Source organism: Corvus hawaiiensis, chromosome 3 (assembly GCF_020740725.1).
Source record: "Corvus hawaiiensis isolate bCorHaw1 chromosome 3, bCorHaw1.pri.cur, whole genome shotgun sequence".
NCBI classification, from domain to species: Eukaryota; Metazoa; Chordata; class Aves; order Passeriformes; family Corvidae; genus Corvus; species Corvus hawaiiensis.
The window spans coordinates 37,413,340-37,437,594 of NC_063215.1; the positions used below are offsets into that span (position 1 = coordinate 37,413,340).

Genomic DNA, 24,255 nt, shown 5'->3' on the forward strand with positions numbered 1-24,255 from the left:
CAATTAAAATATAAAGTCAGAAGGTTGCCGTGGCAAAAACAAAGGAAAGAAATAAATTTACAATTTTAACCTAGACGGTATTTAAAGTAGCAGAATTTATACTTCCTTGAAACTACTAAAAATGGAAAATAATGATGAAATGATACTGAAAACACTGTATTTTGTATAAATTGTATGCTGTCCACAAGGAATACACATTCAGTCCTGGTTTTCAGTTCTAAAGCAAATACTAAAAAATTACCTGAAGAGAAAGATAATCTGGGGAAGTCAGAATTTTTTTTCTTACATGTGGTTGGAACATAGAATGTTGGAGATGTTTCATACTTATTTTGAATTTATTAAATGGTGTAAATCTTATAAATTTTCTTGACTGTTACCTATTTAATGCATCTTCTTATTTTTTTCTCTTTGAAAAAATTCTATTATAAGACTCAGTTCTCTGGATATAAATTTTTGGGAAGGTAGGATCAGCACAAGACTCTATCTGAAATGATGCTTTTTGTGCCACTTTCTGAAATTTAATCCTAAAATGAAATTTCATTTTCTTATCTACTTCAGGGCTTTAAATAGCATCCTTTCTTTTTCGTTTTATTTGACCCCAAAATTCTTTTGGTTTACTGGCAATGGATCTTTTAATTTACCCCTCTCTGCATCTAAGCTCAGTGCTGTAGTAGGAACACAATGCATTTGTTACACAAGCTTCTATAATGTAACTATTACTTTTTTTTCCCTTCCCCCTTTATCCAGTCAACATATCCATGAATTACCTCTAGTGCTGATTTTTGGAATCGCTACATCACCAATGATTATCCACAGATTACTTCCTCACTCAGTTTCCTCTCTGCTGTGCATAGAGCTTTTCCAGTCCCTTTCTTGTAAGGAGCACCTGTCTACTATAATTGACAAGGTAATTCCCTTTATAAATAGAAAGGAGGAATGTGTGTGTGTTGAAGCACAGTTTGCATGTGTTGCCTTTAAAGGCAGGTTTGTCTGAAGGTTTTGAAAAGGACTCTGCTCCTGAGATCTGTGGATTTTGGATATTTCTACTCGCAGCTGCAGAGCAGTGTAATACTGAGAGCTCTCTTCTCATACTGAGACACATACACACACACACACACACACACACACACCTGCTTTCGTCTTGCATTTGCATTGGCTTGTGCAATTACACTTTGACATTCACACTTCTTCATTAAAGTCAAGCTGTGATTTCAGTTTTACTTTGGTCCAGAAAAAGATAGCTTTGAAACTTAGCCTAAACTTTGAAAAATAAAGTTCAGCCTGAGTCTTAACCACCTGTCAAACATTAGCTGAGTTATCCATATGTTCAGGCCATATAAGTGTTGTGTCTGTGGATTCTTGGTAGAGTGTGCTGGATTTGTGCTGGATTTCCAAAATCTGTGTTACACATGCTAAAAGTAGTGGTATCAGTGTTTATTAAGCAGTCTCTATCCTATTTGTAATTTTACAGAAATAGCATTAAGCAAAACTAACTTCAAACGTTATATTAGTGGAAGATACTTAGGAAGATGTGGTAAAATAATAAACTGAAAATCAATCTTTGTATGGATGTTTTAGTAGAAATACTATTTTTAGGAGTTGGCAGTGTTTTTAGTATGTCATTTAGTTGAATGTTAACACATACTAAGAGTTGTATCAAGTTGTTTATATAAGTTTTGCTAATTTGAATTCAGGAGAAAATTTCTACTATGGCTACTTTTTCTTTTTTCTCCCTCTTAGCTGCTTCTGACACCCCGGTTTCCCTTTAAACTGGGTGAGAAAGTTCTGCAGGTGCTCATCAACATATTCCTGTACCATGATTTTTCTGTCCAGAATTTTATCAAAGGATTTCAGGTAGGCAATGGTAACAAGAATTCAAATTATGGTTGTGAAAACAAAGGGTAATTACAAGGCACTGAAAGATGTCTTAGGTTCTAATATTGCTGAATTGTATGAAAAAATATCCTTTGGAAACAGTTTGGATCTGTGAACAGATGGGTGTTTTAAAACCTTTACTGATAAGGGTTTAAGAGCAAACTTGTAGGACAGGTATGAAGAAGCACATAAAAGCTTACTCTGCCACAAAACCCGTGATATTTTAAGGTTACATTTAAAAGGGTGACCTGGCTTAAAGAAAGTGGGCAGAAAGAGCTGTGTTTTGCTATAGATTAATTTGTAGCTTTCTAACACCCCTGGTAGAAGTCTGCAGTTCTGATCATCTTTATGGGGTCCTTGTACTCTGGTTTGTCTTGGTGTGAATAGGCTACAGGAGTGTCTCTTCCCCACTTGAACTCCTCTGGCAGTTCCTACCTTTTCTGGGAAACAGGAGCTGCAACATCATTTACTTGGTGCCTCAGAGTAGGTAATAATTGTGCTCTAAGCAGCCATGTAGCAATGTGGGAGTTACATTTACCCTCTCTCAGGAGGCAAAGTGGAAGAGCTCAGGGTTTCCAAAAAGAGTCTCTACCGAGTGCAATAGTTAAATTTTTATTGTCTTATATAGTTCTTCATATCTAGATATATTTCTGTGTCTAGGTCTCCTTGTAGCTCTTGTGGATTGCAGACAAGAGTTCTCTGAAGAATTTGTAGCCCCTGTCATATGTTTTAATGTGGGACTGTGAAATTGTTTCTTTCTTGCCTAGTTCCATGTGTGAACCTGAAATAAGCCCTTTTAATGTCATAGACATTTAGAATTTCATTTAGAATAGATTTTTTGATACATAAGATTCAGTGATTACATGTGGCCAGGAGAGGTATCCTGGCCATAGTACCTCTTCCTGAAGACAGAGCTATGTGGGCTCTCATAGGTCTCAACTCCTCTTATGTGAAAGAGTCATCAAAATTTAATACTTCTCCATTGGCCTGACATACAAATACAAGTTTTAGACCTGACAGTGTATAGCTGTGTCCTTGTGTATTAAAAGTATTCAAGGATGAAGCAATTTCAGATCAGGTTTTCTAAGTGATAGATACAAGAGATCACCATCATGTCATTATATCTACGTGTGATGTTATGTAAGAGGGGGGAAAAGCTGAAAATGAATAGCACATATAGCAAAGAAGGTAATTAATGTGACTGTTTACAACTGTGTAATCAATGTCCTGTAGTGACTTATGGAATATTTATGAATTGTAATTTTTTTTTAAAGGAGTATCATTACTACCATTGTAGTATGTGCAGTGTAGTGGTAAGAAAGCATTAAAAGGAAGGAGCTGGAATTTTATTAACATCCCTAGTTCTTGGTTTGTTTTCCAGCTCTGTATTGTGGAACACTTCTATTCCCAGCCTCTAAGTGTACTGTGTTGCCAACTGGTAGATGTTAAGAAGAGAGTTTATTCTTTATCACATGGTCAGTGTGAAAACATTCGGAGACTGCCCTCTTTCAGAAGGTAAAGGTGGAAATACATTTTCTGAACAATCATATACTGAGTCAGCTTTAAAAAAGATGAAAAGAATCTGTAAATGTAGTTCTGTGAACACTGTAGCTCATTTGTGCACATGTTTCTGTAGCAAAGGTAAATTGATCAGAGGACAGTTCTAAATAATTTCAGGAAGCCTTAATATTCTAGTCTAGAGAGTACAGCTTCTGTGATGTGTAATCACTTGAATTGATTTTTTTTTCTTCTTGTTCTTAATACAGAAACAAGTTATTCTGACAAATAACCGTAAATGACTTGAACTTGTTAAACTGATTTGAAGCATAATCTCTAGGGTTTTGGAGTGGCCTTTCAACTTGTTGGATTTGACTGTCCTTTTTGAATCTTTCCAAAGAAAGATACATATTTCTTACAGCAGCATAAACATTTTAAATGTTTCTAATCCTAGAATCTTCCTTTACATTATAATTTCATGTTGGTTTTTTTTTCCTTGCCACAAGGTATGTGGAAAAGCAAGAGTCAGGGAAACAGGTTGCACTGCTGACAAATGACAGCTTCTTAAAGGTAAAATTTTAAGAATATCCTTGGAGAACTGAAATAACTTGCCCAATATATCACTTGGTGGAGGATAATAAAATACAAGACCAAGATGTATAGTTCTGTATAACATCTTTCATACAGAACATACTGTGCTTTGTGACCAGTAATGACAAATTAGGATTGGCAGGTCAAAATTCCAGATCTCTGGGGTTGCCAGGTCAGCCTTTATACAAAGCTGCTCAACTTTATTACATCAACTTTTAGTTATATCTAGAAATATAACTGCTTAAAAAGAAGGATACAAGGTTTATTTATGGCCAGGTCTTTCCATGCTTACTCAGACTGCCTTTCTTGGAAGGTCAGTTAAGTGTTTGAAGAATGTGTAAGTAACCTTGGAGGTTATTTCTTTAGTTCTTAATCCTTCATAGCCTCACTTTCTGTTTGAACTCAGTAGGGCAGAGTCTCTGTCCCAAGGCACACATTCACACTAGACCTCATACAGGATTAAAACTAATTTGTTAGATGTTTATCTGAAGTTTTGCCAACTGATTGAAGCCAGACTACTACTTTTGTGAGTCCTTTAGGAATTCACCAACAAAAATCTGTTGGTTATTTTCACCATCTGAGCCACTCCCAGTAGAAACATTGCTGAAGGTAAAGGGTTTCTCCTGACTCTTCATTTCAAGTATTTGTAACCTGTCAGGCAAATGGTACTTGCCTGGTGTGTAAGGCTTTCTCAAGTATGAAAAACAATGGTAATGGCTGGAGGGAGGTTAGGAACAGGCAACTTTGCAAGTGCAGTTACAGTTTTCAAGATGAGACATGATTTTACATCATCCATTATCTTCACTGGCAAAAATAGCTTAAGCTACTACTATTCCCTTGTCCTTTATCCACACCTGCTTTGGAAGTTGAATACTCATGCGCTTAAACTTTATATGTTTTCAACTTTACATGTTTAATAATACACCCCTTATTTCACAAGCTTCACCCTGTAAGTTTGGGAAGGAAGCTGGAGTTCTCGTGTTTAGTTGCATATCATGCTTCTCACAAATTTTAATTGAAGACACTTGTTCTAATCTCTACAACAGAGGTAGGACCATTACTGCCTTGCCAAGCTGGCAGTGTATTCTGCCTGGGAAGAAAAGGTGCTACTGCTGCATTAATGAGGTGCTGTTTATTCTGGTGTCACGCTGATCTACAGTATCACGCCCAACTTTGGAAACACTTTCAGAGTCACTATAGTAGACTTCCATATAAACTTACTGTTCGTGTTTCAGCACCAGGTCACTTGAGTCTTCCATCTTAGCCCCTAAACCTGCAATACACTTTATCAGATGCATTTTTATTCCATGTTGTTACCACTTCTTTTAAGAACTATGGGAAGAGTTTCACCTGTTTAAAATAATCAGTTTTAAAAGTAATTTTACATCCTAATTTTTAACCAATCTGTCTGAAAGGTTTCATGGCAACTTTAATTTGAAACTATGTAAATGTGGCAATTTGTGTCTTTTATCTCTGTTCTGGAAATAATATTGCATAGTCTTCTAATAACATTTTCAAACTCTTCTAAAATGGATTATGCCTTTTCACTTCATTATTTGGCAAAATACATTGCTATTTACTTATATTAGCTATATCTGTCTTGAGCTAGGACCAAGATGAGGGAAATACAGATGTGTTAATAATGCTTGGGGTTTGGGGAAATAAGATTGATATAGCAGCATTAGAGTGAACTTGCTTTCTTTTCTTAGCTTATTTTGTGGTGGGGATAATTTCTTTCTTAATGATCCTACTTAGAATTAAAATACGAACTTGTGAGTGTCTACCCTACGGTTTTGGAAGTTGCCTTAACAGTTGTTATATCAGTGACTCTTAAATTTCAATATATAAAAAGTCTAGGGGGAGAAATATCATTCATGTTTTTAATAATTTAAAACTTTTTTTAACATCAGAAAGCTCTCTGTAGCACTGTCTTTGTTACTTTCAGTCTTTGCAGTATGATACCTTTTCTTTCCATACATCTGTACTTCCTTATATTGCCTGCAGACAAGGTTTTGCTTTTCTTTTATTGTTGATACCCTTTGTTTCAGTTTAACTCTGGTAAACTTCAGTGGCTTATTTTATTTTCCTCTTTCCATTTGGAATAGTTTGCTCAGAGTTAAGCAAAAGGGTAATGTAGAGGATCCTGTGGTTTTTTCCTCTTTATTTTTGTCTGAAGACAGGGGAGAGAAGATCTTTTGATTCACAAACTTAAATGTAAGGAGCCCAAAGTACTTTAGTACAGTTACCAGAATTTTTGAGTGTGGCTTTCCAGAAGTGTTAGTATGTGCTTCCATGGGAGGCCAGTGATAATGTGGTCCCATCCAGAAAATTCAGTAGAAGCAGTCAATAATTTTTTTTTCCTAAATGTGATTTTTTAATTTCTGTAGTTTTCAACCCATGAATAAACAAAAGTCAAATTAAAAACACATAGGAGCAGCAACTGAGTATCTGCTTGTTTTCTGTGAACTGGTCTTTTTATGTACACATAACTAATAAAAACAGCAGCCACTCACAATATAAGAAATAAATTTTTAAATGCATTTGTAGTATAAAAATGCAAGTTTTCAAGTAAAAGTAGCTACATAACTTCTCACTGCCTGATAAAGGGATAGTGTATACTCTTACTTTTGTGAGATGACATTTCAAATCTAAAGGCCTAAATATAGCTGAAAATGGTAAAATAATGCTAATCAGTAGCAAATCTCTACTGAGCTGGAGGAAGAAAGTAAAGGTAACTATGCAATGTGAATGCAGTGAACTGTTAAAATACAGCTTGTTTGCTTAGTGGTCTCAATTTAAGATGGGTGATTTAAATCATAACACACTACAATATCAAAACTTCAGAGTCATTTTAAGTGCTGTATGAGAGTTTTAAATGGATGTCAGAATTACTTCAAAAATTGTTCTATCACTGTAGGAAGAAACAGAGAAGTTGCTGGAGGACTTACATGTTTACCATGAAAATTATGTTTCAATTCTGAGATGTCTTCATGTTTTCACATCTTCTCTTCCGAAGTATCCTTTGGGCAAGCAGGTGATGTACTGTTATATGTGCTTTTTGTTGTTTTTGTGGTTTTGGTTTTAGGGGGTTTTTTTGGCCTCAAAGTATGACATCTAAATAAATATTTACTCTTTATTTACTAAAGTGCTGTTTTGCCCCCTGCTTCTTAAAATGGAGACAGATGCTTTCTTGCTATGGGCGGAGGACAGCAGCGTGTGGTTTCTTTACTGGCAGGGATGATACCATGTCAGTCAACAGGAAGGAGTTTCCAGGAGGAGGCAGGTGCACAGATTAGCAAAAAAATCCACACATTGACTTTCCCACATCTGGGATTATCTGTATGCATTGCAGACAATGTACACTCTCCTACCATCTATTAGATCACTAGTCAAATTCAGATTAAGAGACTGAGTTTTTAGCAACCTTCTGTGCAGAAAAAAGCAATAGTAGGAGGAACAGTGATAATTGCTCTTAATAGTCCTGTTGCTCTAATGTAGTTTAATCCACCTTCTCATGCTAAGTGATTTCTTCCAGTAGAAGAGCAATTATATATTCTGTGCATGTGCACTTGTCTCTCAGTTCTCAATGTATTCCATACTGTTGCTAGAATCTGTCACTGACTACAAAAGCAGCATGAACTGTCCCAGTATTTGAGAATAAAAGGATGTTTTAGTTGGGGCATTTGATTGGAGTTCCTTTCTGCTCACTGCAGTTCTCTTCACCTGAATGTTGTTTGCAACTTGGTGCAGAGCAACAGCCTCCAGCAGAAGCTTAGTTCTGGAAGATATTAAGTGCTCTCATTTCTTTTGCAATCATTCTACATCTTTGGAAAACAAGCTCTAAAGGAATTGCATATTGCTTTGAACAGCTTGTTGTAAGATTTCCACATTACTTTGTAAAACACTTTATCCTTTCTTCACCTTCTGCATAACAGATCAGGGAGTTGCACTGTGCGTGTTTGGAAACCCGAGTGTGGGAGACAGAGGAGTATGAGTCATCTCTTCAGCTAGCAAGGTGATTTTTTTTCCCCCCATTTTGTTTTAATACCACTGTACACATGGAAAATATCAGTCATCATTTCTTCTGGAAGTTAAAGCTGAGGATATTGCTTGTTCACAGCTAGTTTTAGGGTTGTTTGCAAGTGTAATTGGCTGCTGTTTTCAGTTTGGTTTTCTACTGATTTCTGTGAAATTCAGTCAGGTTCTAATATCTTATATGCCCTGAGTAATTATGCTGAAACCACTGAGATTACTTTGTGTGAATGAGAACGAGTTGGGTTTTGCCTTTCAGAGTATAATTGCAGTAGATATTATCAATCAAATTATTAGTCTTAGTTGGCTTAAATTTTAATCTGTTAATGATAATTAGAATCTGTTCCAAATGAATAGTAGCTGAGGCCTTTCTTTTTTATTTTACTGTTTCCTTCTCTTCCTAATTGCCTTAACAGTTTTTACAGGGACTGAGTTAATTTTTTGTGATACTGTGAGCGTAGGACTTTGGGAGAGCCTGTACTTGTGTTGTCTGTCAGTATTTAAAATGCCAAAATCGTCAAAGCCAGTTTTCTTGATAGAAAACCTTTCAGTTGCAGTGTTGCAGCTACAGACTTCTAAATGTGCTTTAAACAGACACATGGCAGGTGTCTGTCTCCTGATAGTTGCACTCATTCAAACAATCCCTTGGCTCTGTCCCACAGGGAACTGGTGTGACCCCGTTACTGTAGCTGCCTCTTCCAGACCCCCTGAGCTGGTCAGGTTTGATGTGTCTGACAGTAAAACTGCACAGAAAAGCCGTACCAGTGGTGGGTGGAGGGTAACTTTCTGGGCTGTTGCGCACACAAGGAAACACACTCCTCACACTGTACCTTTGCCATACTGAGTGGTTCTTACGCACAGCCACTTTTCTGTGTTCTTTCACCCTCATCCCTTTGAAAGGATTACATGCTTGAGTTGTCATTTCTGCAGTCGTTCCTTTGTGTTCCTTCTCTGACTCTCCTGAATGTTGACAGCACTCAATCACCTCTGAGCTCTTGCCCACAATGTGTCATTCTGCTTTCCTCTACTGTCTGTCTATAATCTCTTACTAACTCTTGGCCATTTTTCCCTCTCCTTTTTCTTCTCCTGTATTTAATTTGCTTTCATCCTCTCTGAATTCATCTGTCACTACTCCTATCTCAAAGTTGATGCTGCCATCAGATTCTGGCTTGCTCCCCTTTTATTCTTATCTGTTCATCTCCCTCCTGTTGTTCTTCTGGTCCTGGCTCCCACTGTGGGAGCCTCTGATAGAAATACAGTGATCATGGTTGCTGCTTTCAGTGATGATGATTCTATGATTCTTTTTTTTTTTAATCCAGAAATTTTGTCGTTTTCTAACAAAACTCCTCCAACACAGTTTCTTCAAATACTTTGAATTCTAGCTGTGATTATCATTTTTTCAGCTTTTGACTTCTGTTTGTCTTTTGACAAATACTTCCTCTTGTCTCTGCTTTTTCTATATAGAATCTTGCTGCTATCTTTTAGAAGAAAATGATAAAATGTAGTCTTTCCCCTTCTACTCACAATCTTTTTTTTTTCCCCTTTTGCTCAGGTTTAGAAGTTATTCACTGTTCCTTAATATCTCTGCCTTCCCAGGAGCCACATCACCTGTTGATATGTCCTTATGTTCTCCCCTCCCCATCCCATATTCCTTTTCAGCGTTTTTCTGGAATCCATCTTTTTTCCCCTTGTATTTAGAAAGTAAAAAAATAGAGAAGCTTTAGGTCAGCTTATTTCTCATTCTCTAACGAAATCTCTCGCTTGCTTTTTATTAATTATGTTTGAATGTAGGGTTTTAAGTTGCTGAACCACGCTTCTTACATGATTGGTTTCTCTACTTCAGCCTTTCCCTGGACAGGCTTTTATCCCTTCTGCTAGAAGTGCTCTCCTCAAAGATGGTGCTTCAGGTAATCTAACTTGAGCAATCTAGACAGTAGTTACTCTACCTTAGTTTTCCAGAGTCTAAAGATACCGTGGGATGACAGAGAGAATGTGTGAGCTTTAGTTCATTTTGCATTAATTCCATCAGAAGAGAGAGATCAAGAAGATTGGAGAGTGTCTCACTTGATTGGTTATGTAGAGCTAACTGGCTGGGACATCTCATCAACATTTTGTGTGGCAAAACTTCAAGGACTGTCTGCCCTATTGTCTTCTGTCTAGATGTTGTACTCTGGTTTTTGTCTGCTAAGTATGGATGGCTTTTCATCACATGCTGCTTATCACAGTCCTTCCCTTCTGTGACCAGTCATTTTGGTGCTGACCAATCTGGTATCGCTTCTTCAGGTGATTCCCCACTTCAGCATTCAGAAGGAGTTTCTGTGGACTTCATTCTAGCTTCCTTTTTTCTCTTTCATAACTTTTGTCTGAATAATCTGAGACATTTATTTACTGCCTTTTGGTAATTTGAGATCTTCCTTTCTGCTTTAACCCCGACTCCTCACGAAATTAAAATCTTAACCCCACTGATACCTGGCATACTTTGCAGTAATCTCAAACCTAGAAGGTTGAAAAGGATCCTTTACTGATTTCTCATTTGTGATAACTGTCTTCTTACCTGTTCTTTGGGCCCTGTAATCCCATTGTTGTAAATAATTTTTTCTAGAACTTGCAATTTCCTTTTGAATAATACTATGGAAATAAATTTGTTCTTTCCCATTCACAGATCTCCAGATCTGGTTATCTTCTCTCCATCTTGGGTGTTTAGCTGCAGTGTTTTGTTTGGCCTAGAACAAGCTATCTTGTTTACCCATTATATTATACAAGACAGTTTCAAAATGTTTTCTAGCCTTTTGTGTGGTCAAGGGCATCCTTTCTGTTGTTAACTCTTTATGCTTTTCTGTATAAAACAAGTGTATCTGAAGGCAGTACTTGACTTGCAAACAATCTGTAACCCTGAAGCAGATAAACTGAAGTTCTAAATTTTAACCTTTATAAGCATTTAGTATCAATTGCCAGTTAGAAACTAGAGCTCAAATTGCAATTATCCCTCCAGACATCCACAAAGCTTCCCCAGCCTCTTCTGAATTCTTCCTTAAAATCTTTGTCAGTTTTTAGGTAGCTGATATGGAAACCCACTGCCTGAGACACTGACCACCATCACTGCTTTGATATCTTTTAAAGTAAGATTTTGAGACTGGGCAGTGCTTGGTGACATTTGGGAAAAGCCCTAATGACAAAATAGTAAGTAAATGCCGAGCTGGAGGCTGGCTAGATGATTTCGAGAGATCCCTTCCAACTTGGATGGTTTTGGGATTCTAGTGATGGTTAGATGTACAGCAATTAAATACAGAAAACAGCATACAGATTTCTTTTGAGAGTAATTTTGAGTCACATAGAGTAATTCTGTGGATGTGTTTACATAGTGGGGGTTTTTTTACCATTTTATTTACCGTTCTTGGGAATGAGTTGTCAACCCTACCATGATTGGGTTTTGGGTGTTGGGGTTTTTTTGTTTTGTTTTGGTGTCTGACTCACAGTTTCAAAAATTGCAACTCCTGCGTCCAGCAAGTGTTTTTAGATAATCAGAAAAACTACTGTTTTGCAGGAAAATGTGAAGGACATCATCGCCAAGCCTAATTGGTTTGTTTCTTTCTGTTAGTGACAGCAGGAAAAAAATTGACTTTGCTTCAAGATTGAATGCTTGAAATTGTGGAGATTTTTTCTATTAAAATGAATTTTTCAATTTTTTTAAACTTTTTTCAGCTAAGAACACTTGTTTCATCATTCTGTGTTTCAACTTCAGCCAACAATTTATCTTTTAGGATGCTGAATAAGACTGATTTGGTAACCATGCTCCAACAGTGTGTGGAAATTTTGATGTCATCTTCTGGAAAGGAGTTTGATAAGACAGTAGAAAAGTTGAAGGAGTTCTTGACCCAGTTTCAGAATCTAGAAGGTGGGTGTGAACCATCATGTATTCCATTGCAAATTATAGAAAAGCTGTTTTGTAATCTGACCAATGAGTTCCATTTTCCCTGAGATAGCCTGTCATCGTATTAAACCATCATATTTGCAGGATTTTTTTTTTTTAAATACATGCACAAAATTAGGAAATGTTTGTATTCTTTACTGATGTGTGGTTTGTGTTTTTTATAATACAGAAGAGTGATGTAAGATAAGAAATTGGACAGATCAGCAAACATTATCCCCTAAATCTCTCATAAATGTATTTTGAGCATTTTAGCAGATGTTGCAGTCGGTAAAAACGAACTATTTTGAAAGATAAAAAGCAGCAGACTTCTTATGACATGGTATTTAGCCCAAATGTGTGTAAGTTTCTTTCCCCTGCACGTTCAGAGCTAGGACCCCAAGTGCAGGTTGTCAGGGCTCTGCTGTCAGGCTGTAACTCATCAAGCCCATAGACTTGATTGTTCATGGTAGAGGACATATTTCACAGCTTAGCAAGGCAAACGAGTAGCAGCATTGTGTCTGTCAGAGGCAGGTTAACTGAAACTGCTGCATTCTTTCTGAAATAGGAGTATGATGTATTCCAGCATTCTTGGAATAGGAATTTCCTTGCTTTCCCTGAATTATGGAGGAGCACTGCCCAAAGATTGGCTTTTGAAGATTAATTGGTTATCATCGGGTCTGTTTTATGCATATTAATTAAGCTCATGACCAGTGTAGTTGCTACCCAGCATTTGGACAAGTAGGCAACAACCCCCAAATGCAGTCAATATTAATTAAAGTAGTCATGTAACACTGTAGGGTTAATGGAGGGTTGTCTAAAAGAATCAGCTCTTGTCTGTAGCATGTATTTTTTAATAGTTGTAGTAAGAGCAGAGCTATGGTAGAGAAAGTAGGTCATCACTCTGAAAAAGCTGTGTGTGTCACTGATGGTACCAGCACTGAGGAATCTGAACTATGATGGAAAACTAAAGGTTTGTCTAGTTTGGAAAAAAGAATTGAAGCCAAAGGCTTTTAAGTAGTTGGATTTTTACCTTGAGGAAATAAATAAAGAACAGCTCTGGGGATTCAGAACTTGCAGAACTATAAAGCAAAGAAGACAGTATTTATTTTCAATTAGGACTTGAAGATGGTTTTAAAGTGGAGAAGGTCTGCTGTATGCATGAAAGATCTTTGTTTTCAAAGTGGATTTAAGCTCCAAAGGAAAAGTGAGAAGGGGAAGTTAAGATACACTGTACATTAATAGATTGCTGGGTTAGAGAACTTACTTTATATTTTTGTGATGGTATTGATCTTCAGTGGGAGTTTTCAGAAGTCTGCCAAGAATTTGATGTACTCAAATTGCCGACAGAGCCCCTAGAGTGAAAGGATAGTCCAAAATACTATTTTTTTATAACAACAACAAAGTCCATTGTCCTGACTGCCTAATGAACTGAAAAACATAAAATGAAGCTTGAACAAACAAAATATCTTCACATTCAGTCTATTTTGAGCTGAAGGATTTGTAAAATAAAAAAACATATTGGTGTACTAGTGGAGAGGAAGTTTTCTGATTTGAAGTCTTCAGTACTCTCACAAATGTCCACAGGACCCTGGAAGATACCAAATTGTTCTCTGCAGGTCACCAAAAAGCTTTTAAATATCATGATTGTCACTGCTGATAGAGCTTTACCTGTGATGTGTGGGTGAAATCTCCATCTGCCATCCTCTTAAGTAAGGCAAGAAATCTAGATACCTTTTGTTTTGATTATCACTCGTCCTAGCATTGATTCTGCTTTGGGATTCTGCTTCTTTGTTTTTACCTAAAAATTACTAGTAATTGGTGCAATTGATCAACAAACTACATGTCCATGAAGATGAAATTTTGTTCTAAATTAAGGTGATGACAAAACGGCGCAATGAAATACCTCAGCATGTTTCTGTTTGCTGCTCTGGTTGCATTTTCTGGGTTATGTAGGGGGAACTCGTTTCTTACTCAGTATTTTTCTGCACATGAGAAGGGAAAAAAAATGCAGCATGTGGGTTTTTGAAGACACCAAAAGCATCAGTAGTACTTGGCACTAATCTGTCCAGTTTATAAATGTTGAGAGTATGACTTAGGAGACTTAGGAAGGCCTAAACAGAATTAAAGCGATGTGCAGGGCTTGTGCTGGGCCTTTGCTCAGGGCTGAATTGATTCTGTTATTTAATCGCTGTTGGCTAAGTTGCACTGCAGACTCCTTTTTTAACAGTCTTTTACAAGATGCAAGACCCAAAAACTGCCTGTGGTTGGGTCTATGTGAACAAGTAACTACTGAGTACTTCTAAGATTGCTTGGGTTAGGAGGTTTATGTAGGAAAAATTTACCCCACATATCAAACATTAGTTTTGTTCTAGTAGCAGAAGCTTCCCAAGAACGAGATGTGTCCGTATCGTCACAAAAGGAGCTCCAGAAGAAGACAGACCTTTATCACCTTCAGAAGGTTAGGCCTGCCTAGGCTTTACTGACTGGTTCCTTAAATTAATGTTTTAAAATGTTCATGGTTAGTTCTTCCCAGCTTGCTGGAGCTCTAAGTAAAGGGTTGTGTGTGAGTGTCTCATCTTAAAAATGAATGAATAAGTACCAACTATGTATTTCAGGCCTTCCTGACACATAGAAAATTACAGAAAATATCTATCATAAACCAGGATTTTAAAATGCAAATTAGATGGGTTTTCTTTTTATTTAACTTGTAATTTAGACATTTCGCCTAAACATATTTCTTTGAAATTCTCAAACTCCTACGGGTTTGAGAACTGAATACATTGGCCTAAATAAAAATAACTGCATGATTACATTTCAAATATCATCAGTGAGAACATGCCAGCAAAAATTAATTATACATGCTAAACATGTAGATTGTGTTCTCCAGAGAATAACTGCCTCCCATGTAGTCTTATGCACCACTTTTTTTTAAAGACTTTGTTGGAGTTGAAGGAATCAAGAAGGTCTAAGAAACTGACAAAGTTTGAAATGCTTCGTTTTGAAGTTGTTGACTATATAGACAGTCTTGTAAGGTGAGCCTTCCTGTTTTATATTCCTGCATTAGTTTGCACCACAAGTTGCAAATGAAATTTTACTAACATGTTAATCTTGTCGAAATTGTGTCTCAGTCCCTGTGGCACACTTTTTCTTTCCCTTCCTATTCTTTCTTTGAGGATTCTAAAAATAATAACTAAAAAAACCAAAAAAAAACCGCACCTCTTTTTCAATAGATCAGTTGAAATAATTAGGATACGAATTGACCAACCTACTTTGGCTACTGAGACAGTGTTGAGGGAGGAGTGGGTGTAAGTGGCAAAATAAAGTCAAAAGTCTTTACCCTAATCTTTGCTGATCTGTTCTACTTATGAAACTGTACAGATGTCAAGTGTGATATCCTGTCCATTTTGGGAACTGTTTTGGTGAGCAACCCATAGCAGATACAGTTTTGGAGGCAGCTCTGTAGTGGAAAATGTGAAAGGCTTGTTGTGGTGGGGGCAGAGATGAAGGCACTTGTTAATTATAGAGGGTGGGGGGGAGGCAGAGAAGCCAACAGAAGTATGACTGTGCCAAGCAAAAAGCTTCAAATAGGAAGACAAAGATGAGCAGAGACTCATGATGAGTCCTTGAGATAGATAAGCAAGATCTGTGGAGCACTTGACTGGGTTAGCACTGTAGCTGCTGCCCTTATTTTTAATTTGTCAATGTCCCAGCTAGAGTTCTATGCTAAGTCCATTAGATGTAGAGTTGATAATAACAGACTTCTCTGCTTAAAAGTTTATTTCAGTGCTGTTCATCTTGTTTTGCAGAGATTTTTCAGTACTGATTGGGAAACATGCATTTTTGTAGTCTGACTGCAGCAGATTTCTGTTGTTTCCCTTAAGCTGAAGCTTGTGTCTCCACCACTCCCCCCATACCTCCTGCTTTTCCAGAAAATACCTTGTTCCTGCAGACCACAGGACCCTGCATGAGATCATGTATTTCAACGCAGCCACTGTTCTCCGAGGGCACCTGAATGCTGCCCCCAGGACGGCGCTGCACACAGCTTTAAATAATCCACACTGGTACCTGAAGGTAAGAAACAAGTGGGCTGTTTGTGGTGCCAGGGTGGTTCTGGAAGGCTGTGTGAGGATGGTGTGCAAGGCTGAGTTTTGCTGTTTCATGAAGCTTGGCACGTATTCAGCTGTTTTGCAGAGAGCTAGCAAGTGCTGATAAGCAACTGGGGACTTTGTTCAAAGAGCTGGGGAATCTGTCTGGCTGAAATAAAGAAGGTAATTCTGGAAAGAATTCTGTAGGAGGAATCCATTTTCCAGAGCGTATTCTAGCCATGATATTTTCTTTCTTCTGTAAATGTATCAGGAAAGTAATTTTGTCCTCCATTACAATTGGGATGACTGTCCATGGGAAAAATACAGTGTCTGTTACTCTTTCCAGAAACTTTCTTTATGGGGCTGGTGCTCAGTCCTCACTATGTAGATTAGCTGCAAGGTAAAGACTGTTCAGGTGGAATCATAACATTAAAATAGCTTAAATACAGCATATTTAACTGAGTCCTTTGTTTTTCTTGGTAATTTTATTTTCATACTTGTTATGTATTGATATCCTATGTTTTCTGAGTCCAAGAAAAGGATTGTCCTTGATTCTATCAGCCTAACCCTTCCCTTTTCTAGAAGAGAAAAGCAGACTATATTCCACTTCTTTCGTAACTCAAACTGACAGGATGACCAAAAGAAAAAATAGACTAGGATTTGGAAAAGGAGTGAACATACATTTCTTTTTGTCCTTTATTATAGGTGGTACTTGAAGTTGTTCTTATGCCCTAACATTTTTCTTTAAAAACTGATCATAATTTTGAAGGAAGTATTGGTTGTAGCTGTATCTGAGTAATGTGCTACTTGAGTCAAAGCCAACACTTACCAGGAACCATACTTGATAAAGATCAGCCTCTGAAATCTACAACCTGATTTGTATTGGGTTTGTTGGCACTGTCCTTGATTTGAATGAGGGTTATCAGTTTTGCTGTGTGCAGGAGTTATTACTGAAACCACTTACAGAGCTTATTTGTGAAAACAGTAGTTAGCAAGTTACCATTAAAGAAACCTAATATGAACCTCAGTAATTTATATTTTTAGAAGACGTGTAAAAATATAGACTAGGACAGCTAGGAAGATCTAACTACCAATGTGTTTAATAAGTATTCTTTTCTCTGTGATGAGTTGACCAGATTTAAAGCTCTCTGTCATCCTGTACTTCGTACTTGGACATGCTTTAACATATTTCCAATGTTTTCTGAGAAGATTGTGAATTTTTGGCATAGTTTCTAACAGGAGCAGTATTGGCTGAGTACCTTGCTTAGCATTTTAATCAATGTGAGTCAAGTATTTTTTCTGTCTATAACTTTTGTGTGGTTTGTATTTTTCTGCGCCGTGACCAGAGCAAAGTTCTCCAGAACTGTTCCTTCCAGAGGGCCAGTACAGAAAAGAGCTTCAGTCGAGTACCAGTGAATGGTTAATATGTGATGCACTGCTTTACAGGAGTCCAGTCCAGTTACTTATTTAGCAAAACATGAACCAAGGGTTATATTTATGGAGGTGGGGGAGAAGAGAACCCAAAAAAACTGCACCAAACCCAGTATCATTCTGTTTTTACTGATCCCTTGAAAACTGAACAAGCTGAAACTTGGGATACCAGCTCCCATATTAGGGAAAGAGGATTTGGTCCTTGGGATCACAGCATTGATTTCAGAGCAAGGTATGAGTGTATCCTCTGTCTAGCCTTGGAGCAGGGTCAGGCAAGAGCATTTCCTCATCAGCAGTGTTCTGGGTTGCTCCCACTCCTGTTCTGTTCTTTTGGGAGCAGCACCTCTGTGCTGTGCAGATGGTTTCACAACTGGCTGCTCGTTCTAGGGCAGCTTCCTGCTTGTCAGCCTGGTTATTTCTCTTGGGACCACACGTGTGCTGCAGCCTCAGGAAGGAGAGGTTTCCCCGCTGGTAGCTGCGGCTCCCTCCGGCTGCACTGCAGAGGCTTGGCCCAGTGATCACAAGGGAGGCTGGGTTCTCTCAGGTGCTGGCACAGACCCCGCAGTGCCCATCAGGAGTATCTTCCTGGATCACTCTCAGCACTTGTGTGTGACCCAGCTAGATACTAATTTCTACAGATGAACCTGTTCCAGGAGTGTGCAGTTGCTCTGGAAGTTGCATCCTGTCTTGGTTGTGATAACTGTCTTGACCTTAAAATTAAAAATCAGTGCAAAGTGTCCAGCATTGCCAGGGTGGCACCTGGGTGAGTAGTAGGAAACCACAGAGCTGGGTGCAGTAAGAGAGGGGAAAAGAGAAGGGCGTAGTGTTGTCCTTCTGGGCAGTGGTGAGCCGCTAGATCTAGATCAGCCAGAAGTGTAACCTCATGTGTGCCAGGTACGAACACAGGAGTATTTGACACTATTGTGGTACACTCCTGAGTTACAGTCTGATAAACTAATGTCTGCATTGTAATATTTTGAGTTAGCCATATTGCTCTGAATTTTTCTGGAAACCATCTTGTAATGAACTGAGAGATATTAACCTAAGGTCTACAGCTTTTTATGTTCCTTGTAGAGAGTAAATAAACTTGAAAATTGCTAGGTGTACTGGAAATTGTGAAATATCTCATAAGTGCCAGAGTCCAAACTGGAGCAGAGTCTCAAAAATTGCAGGGATTGAGATCTATGGGTAAACTAGAGATTCTTGAGCAAAGTTACATTCTTTGCCTAGCCTTCTTTCCTATCTTGAAAAACATTTTTCTTTTGAAGGTGTCTGTCATTGCTACAGCTTAATAACTTCCCAAAAGTAGATTGTATATTTTACTAGCATGTGAAAGCATTTCAGAAAAAAACTTACATGAGCTGAAAGGAATGATCAGTGGTTGTTTTCATGTTAAGACAGCTGACTTCTTAGAGTGCATGAAACTGAAATGAAATGCCGTCAATTTCTCCAGCTGTACAGGGGGTTTTGCCTCTGGCTCGAGTGGCTTTTTAACTTCCCAAGTAAATGGTTCAGTGCTGATGACCTGAATCCAAGGGGCTGGAAATCTGCCCAGCAGAAAAGGACCTGGGGATGCTGGTCGAGAGTGGCTGAACATGAGCCAGCATGTGCCCAGGTGGTCAGGAAGGTCAAGGGCACCTGGCCTGTATCAGCAATAGTGTGGCCAGCAGGACCAGGGCAGTGATTGTCCCCCTGTACTCAGCACTGGTGAGGCCACACCTCGAGTGCTGTGTTTAGTTCTGGGCCCCTCACTTTAAAAAGAACATTGAGGTGCTGGAGGGTGTCCAGAGAAGGGCAACGCAGCTGGTGAAGCGTCCTGTAAGGAGCAGCTGAGGGAGCTGGGGGTGTTTAGCCTGGAGAAAAGGAGGCTCAGGAGGGACCTTATCACTCTCTACAACTGCCTGAAAGGAGATTGTAGCCAGCTGGGGGTTGGCTTCTTCTCCCAGGGAATCCATGACAGGACAAGAGGAAATGGCCTCAAGTTCCACCAAGGGAGGTTTAGGTTGCATATTTGGAAAAATTTCTTCTTGGAAGGAAGCAGCATTGGAACAGGCTGCCCAGGGAAGTTGTGGACTCACCATCTCTGGTGAGATTTTAAAAGACATGTAGATGTGGCAGTAAAGAAAATAGTTTAATGGTGGCCTTGGCAGTGCTGGGTTAATCATTGGACTCAGATGATCTTAAAGGGCTTTTCCAACCTTAACAATTCTATGAATTTCCTGCAGTGTAGAATACTTTGTGAGAAATTAGATTTTTGCCTTTATAGATGCTGAGTTTGCCAGAAATAAATGATTGTTACATTTCAAAGATAAAACTCTTGAGATGAGAGAAGCAATTATGATTTTCAGGACATACAACAGATCTGTACTAAGTCTTCCTTTCAAGGGAGCAGGGGGAAAAGGATACTTTCCTATTTTCTACATGGCAAATCATGACTTGTATCTTCTCTTGAGTCCATAAAACTGACTATTTCTCTCATATGTAAATAGAACTAGCAAAAAAGTGCATAAAAGCATAATCAGATAATCACTCATTCCAGTAGATACTGCGTAAGTGTATGAAGTTACTGAAGGAACACCAGGAGTGAAGTAGGTGTGTGGGGTTTTGTTGGGGTTTTTTTGATGGTATGCTTTCTTATTTTCCTGTTTGTTGGTTTTTTTCTTTGTACCATCAACTTGCCATTAAACACACAAACAGTAAACATTTGCTTAAAATACCTACTATCTGAATTACCTGAAATAATGCTTTATCTAGCCCTTAAAATTGCTCAAGATTAAACACTGACCATTACTGCCTTCAATTTTTTTTCATCAGAATCAAGCTTTGAAATGTGATGGAGGAGGCATTTCTAATAAAGCCCCTGACATATGCATAGTGTATAAGCTTCATTTGGAGTGTGGCAGATTGATTAATCTCGTTGATTGGTTAGAGGTATGTGATGATGCAAACAGTACCTTTACCTGCTTTCAGTATTCTGATTTATCTTTCTGCTGCATGTCTGCTTTTCTTTAGTGCCCCTTTTGACAGCTTAAATCATTGCATACCATGGTCCACAGTACCCACAGTAACTCAAATAAGTCATGCTCTATTGTGAATCATTTATTTCCAGCTCTGTTATTCTGTGGTGAAACTGTTTCGCTTCTGTTTTATGCTCTGCACAGATCAGATTTTGTGCTTAAAAAAATGGCATTTCTTTTTTGTTTTTAAGTATTCTGTGACACTTTTACAGAAACAGGCAAGTGGGGCTCTTGGAGAGAATGCTTGTGCCAGGGAAAAGCACGGGTCATTCTAGCTTGATAACCTGTCTCATACTGTAGCCAAGAGAAGAGGTAGTATAGGAAGAGAACATACATTAATATGATAAAGTCTCCGTGGCTAACAATCACACTTCGGTTCTAAAGTTTCCTGAACTTGAGTGCTTCTTCTGTATTTTGTAGACCTACCTGGATGTCATTACCAGTACATTTTAGTAACCACAGCATCCTCTGCAAGAAACTCTGTAGTTCAACTACCTGCAGTTTAGAGGATACTCTTTTTACTTGTTCCAAGTGTGTTCTGTTTGCTGCTGTCTTGCTTGTGTATTGTATATTCCTATCCAGACTCTTGCTGTCCCTCAGTTTTAAAGATTTCTTCACAGCCAACTTACCTCTATCACTTCCCCAGAATATTTAAGCAGTCTCACTTTGAGAATATTTTTTCAGTTCTGTAGTTTCTCTGAGAATGGGTCAGGACCCGGAACTGTTTGAGATTTAAAATGCAGGCACGTGAGTTCACAGAGTGATGTCTTGCATTTTGTATTGCCATGGTAATATGTACCTTGCTTGCTCTTCAATTGCTGCTGAACTGACACGCTCACAGAGTTCTCCTTGCAAGATCTTACTGCCCCTGAATGATAGCTTTCAGCTCAGAGCTCACTATTTTGTATCTGTCTGTCTATGAACTGGAATAAATCTGTGCTGTTTTTCCCTTTCTAGGCTTTCTCAACTGTGGTGATGGCAGCTGAGGAACCAAATGCAGATGCAGCTTCCTCAGACCAGGTGGATGATACTATCCAGTATCCTTTCTCATTTCTCTCAAGCTTGCCATTGAAAAGCTTACAGGATTTATGAACCAGGGGTTTTAAAATACAGTTTCATGTGCCCTAATTAACTAATTTCAGAAAACTTAAACAGTCTTAATGTACTGAAAGTGTCTAAGAAATAGATCAGTTGAAATAGTTGGGCTGGGAGTGGTGTGGTAAGAGAGCAGCTTTTGTCTATAGGAGTTGTTTGGGTCTGAAACAGAACCAAAAGTTCATAAAACAAGTTGAAACTGATATAATCATCAGAGTTGGTATGGCTGCTAGATAGGGGTAGAGCATTACTGGGGAACAGATGGAAAGAGGGCTGTGACCTAGAGAGCAGATGGAGAAACAGAAGCAGTATTTCATTATGTTCTAGTACCTTAGAGCTGAGAACTTCGTTTCCACAGGACACCCGTTCTGCTCCTTACTTTGTCCTGATCCTGAACTGAGGTCTAAAAAATATTTAATAGATGAGCATTAGAACCAAAACTCATGGCTACAGCAGTAGTGCTGCTACAGAGAAGAAATGAATAGTTGTACCAAAAAAGACTTAACTAAAAGAAGGATGATTATATGCTCTAATACTATACCTGGCTTTCCCAGCTTTCCTTTTTTACAAGCTCCACTGTTAATTGTCACTCACAACAAATTAAATTCTGTAACTCAGGAATATAAACCTGTATGTCAGGCAGGCAGCAAGAAAGGCAGAGCAAACAAAAAGTAAGGAGAAGGTGGTGCTGTGAAACCTCAGAAGAAATCTCCATAATTATCTATCCATTTTTTTGTCAAGGGACATAAAAGTATAAATTCTTGTGAGACGCCGCATAATTGGTATGTTTGTAGGCTTTAAGCTTCTCTCAGCAGTGGGAAAAAGAACTCTTCCTTTGCTGTCACGTTGTATGCATGTGGCAGAAGTACTGATCAGATTGAAAATTTGTGCTTCTGTAGGCAACTCGTGCTCTGCCCTTATTTCCAGCAATTTTATTGTGCAACACGTTGTGTAATCTGTGCTTACCCTGACTTAGAAGTCTTGCCCTCCTAGAAGAGAACAGTGTCTCTGTCACTGTGTCATAAAAAGTGTACTTGGTTTCCTTCACCACATGTCCAGTGCTCGCTTTATTCGAGCTGTTTCTGAACTGGAGCTCCTGGGCTTCATAAAGCCCAGCAAGCAGAAGACTGACCACGTGGCAAGGCTGACATGGGGAGGCTGTTAATGTGCCACCAAGGTGCCAGTAAACCTTCCCAGCAGAGCAAGGGCTGTGTTCCCACTACACCACTCCTCGCTAACTTTGCATACTGAGTCAAAGTCAGCGGTGCCTGAATGTTGAGAGATACATTCTGAGTGCCTGGACAGGCTTGAATAGAGATGTTGTTTTTTAATGCTCATCTTCCCTGTGTAATGTTCTGGTCTATTAATGCTCATGTTCCAAATACTGTATTGTTGTGCCAGTTCCAGGCTTCTTTGATGTGTGATATTTAACAGACCCCTGATACAACTCAGGCTAGCAAGCCAAACGGGCAGCACTGGCTGTGTAGGCCACAGAAGTGATGAAGCAGTATTAACATCCTTATAAGCTGATAGGATTTGAGTCATTATTATAAAATGCCTTCTAGCTCCCTGAACTAGATTTAAAAACAAATAAAACAAGTATGCTAAAGAAGACAACAAATTTTGTGTTCAGGCTCTGCTGTGTGTTCTTCCAAACTGGTCCTAACTCCCTAAAAACTCCTTGAGGAAGAGAAGGGGAGAGAATAATTACGAATACATGAAGTTTTGCTCTTTGGTAAGAGCAAAAGTTAACTGCTTAAATAATTTCCTTTTTCTAGTGAAGGTGATGGGTATTAGCTGACTTTTGCTGTTAGGGAAATTTGTGTCAGCATAGACTGAGTACATAGTACTTGTGCACTCAGGTGGAAGATAGGAAAATCCCCACGTAAAGCAGATGTTGTAACCTCCCTCTGCCGAGGGTTTGTGTTGCATGCAGGCACAGGGAATAGCTGTGTGAAAGGCAGTGGAGGCTGAGCATGTAAAAGCATTGCTCATCTGATGATCAATTTTCAAAAAGCCTTCTCAGACCAGCATTTTTCCTTGACTCCGTCCTGTTTCTCAACCATGGGAAAAGCCGTTAGGAACCAAAAGGGAAAAGCTGCATTGCCCTCCAGAGCAGTGTGTCTGCTGTGCTTCAATAAACCCTGCCGGGGGCTGTGACAGGCGCATTGCAGCACTCTGTATGGGCAGGAACTTCAGGGCAGCCCGACCACCTAGGAAGGGCTGCAGTTAAGGGAGGTGTTCAGACTTCCTCCCTCCCAGACAGCTGCAAAGTTGGGTGGTAATTACTTTATTGTAAAAGACTACCTCCACAACTTCCAGACATCCTCAGTAGACTGAGAAAGGATTACAGGCTTCACTTGCCTACTGAGGAATTGAACTGCTGCCCTTGTTTAGCCATCAGTAGACTCCAGATGCTCCTACTTAGTTGCACTGGCATTTCAGCCTGGAGCTGTGAGGATGAAATCATTTCCATAAACCAGAGCTGCACTGGAGAGGGGAAGTCATGTTAGAAGAACCAGTAACTTACGCAGCCGTTTCCCCAGGAATGTATGTAAGAGATGTCAGGCTTGTTTTAAATATGTTCAGAGAGGGTAGGAGTCGTGTGTTTTCCAATTACAGTAATTGCAGAGTCACAGCAACACATCCTGCTGTGTCTAAGTGAGAGTCTGGTTCTAAATGCTGCCAGACAGTTCAGGAGAGGGAGGAGGAGGACCTTATC

General features: G+C 38.8%; 1 protein-coding gene across 3 annotated transcripts in view; it reads left to right on the top strand.

Moving 5' to 3' along the window:
• Window positions 1-23,154, top strand: part of ORC3 (origin recognition complex subunit 3) — a 35,846-nt gene extending 12,692 nt beyond the window's left edge. Inside the window, exons 8-20 of one of the 3 annotated variants that reach the window (XM_048299792.1) lie at window positions 748-907; window positions 1,741-1,854; window positions 3,257-3,390; window positions 3,879-3,942; window positions 6,881-6,997; window positions 7,899-7,978; window positions 11,757-11,890; window positions 14,278-14,363; window positions 14,840-14,937; window positions 15,835-15,976; window positions 20,236-20,352; window positions 21,396-21,475; window positions 22,593-23,154. In XM_048299792.1, coding sequence (XP_048155749.1) covers window positions 748-907; window positions 1,741-1,854; window positions 3,257-3,390; window positions 3,879-3,942; window positions 6,881-6,997; window positions 7,899-7,978; window positions 11,757-11,890; window positions 14,278-14,363; window positions 14,840-14,937; window positions 15,835-15,976; window positions 20,236-20,352; window positions 21,396-21,475; window positions 22,593-22,698 — 1,432 coding nt within the window. In that variant the 3' untranslated portion in view covers window positions 22,699-23,154. The remainder of the gene's footprint in view (window positions 1-747; window positions 908-1,740; window positions 1,855-3,256; window positions 3,391-3,878; window positions 3,943-6,880; window positions 6,998-7,898; window positions 7,979-11,756; window positions 11,891-14,277; window positions 14,364-14,839; window positions 14,938-15,834; window positions 15,977-20,235; window positions 20,353-21,395; window positions 21,476-22,592) is intronic. The other 2 variants (XM_048299794.1, XM_048299795.1) reach the window with 2 other exon arrangements.
• Window positions 23,155-24,255: the final 1,101 nt, after the last annotated feature.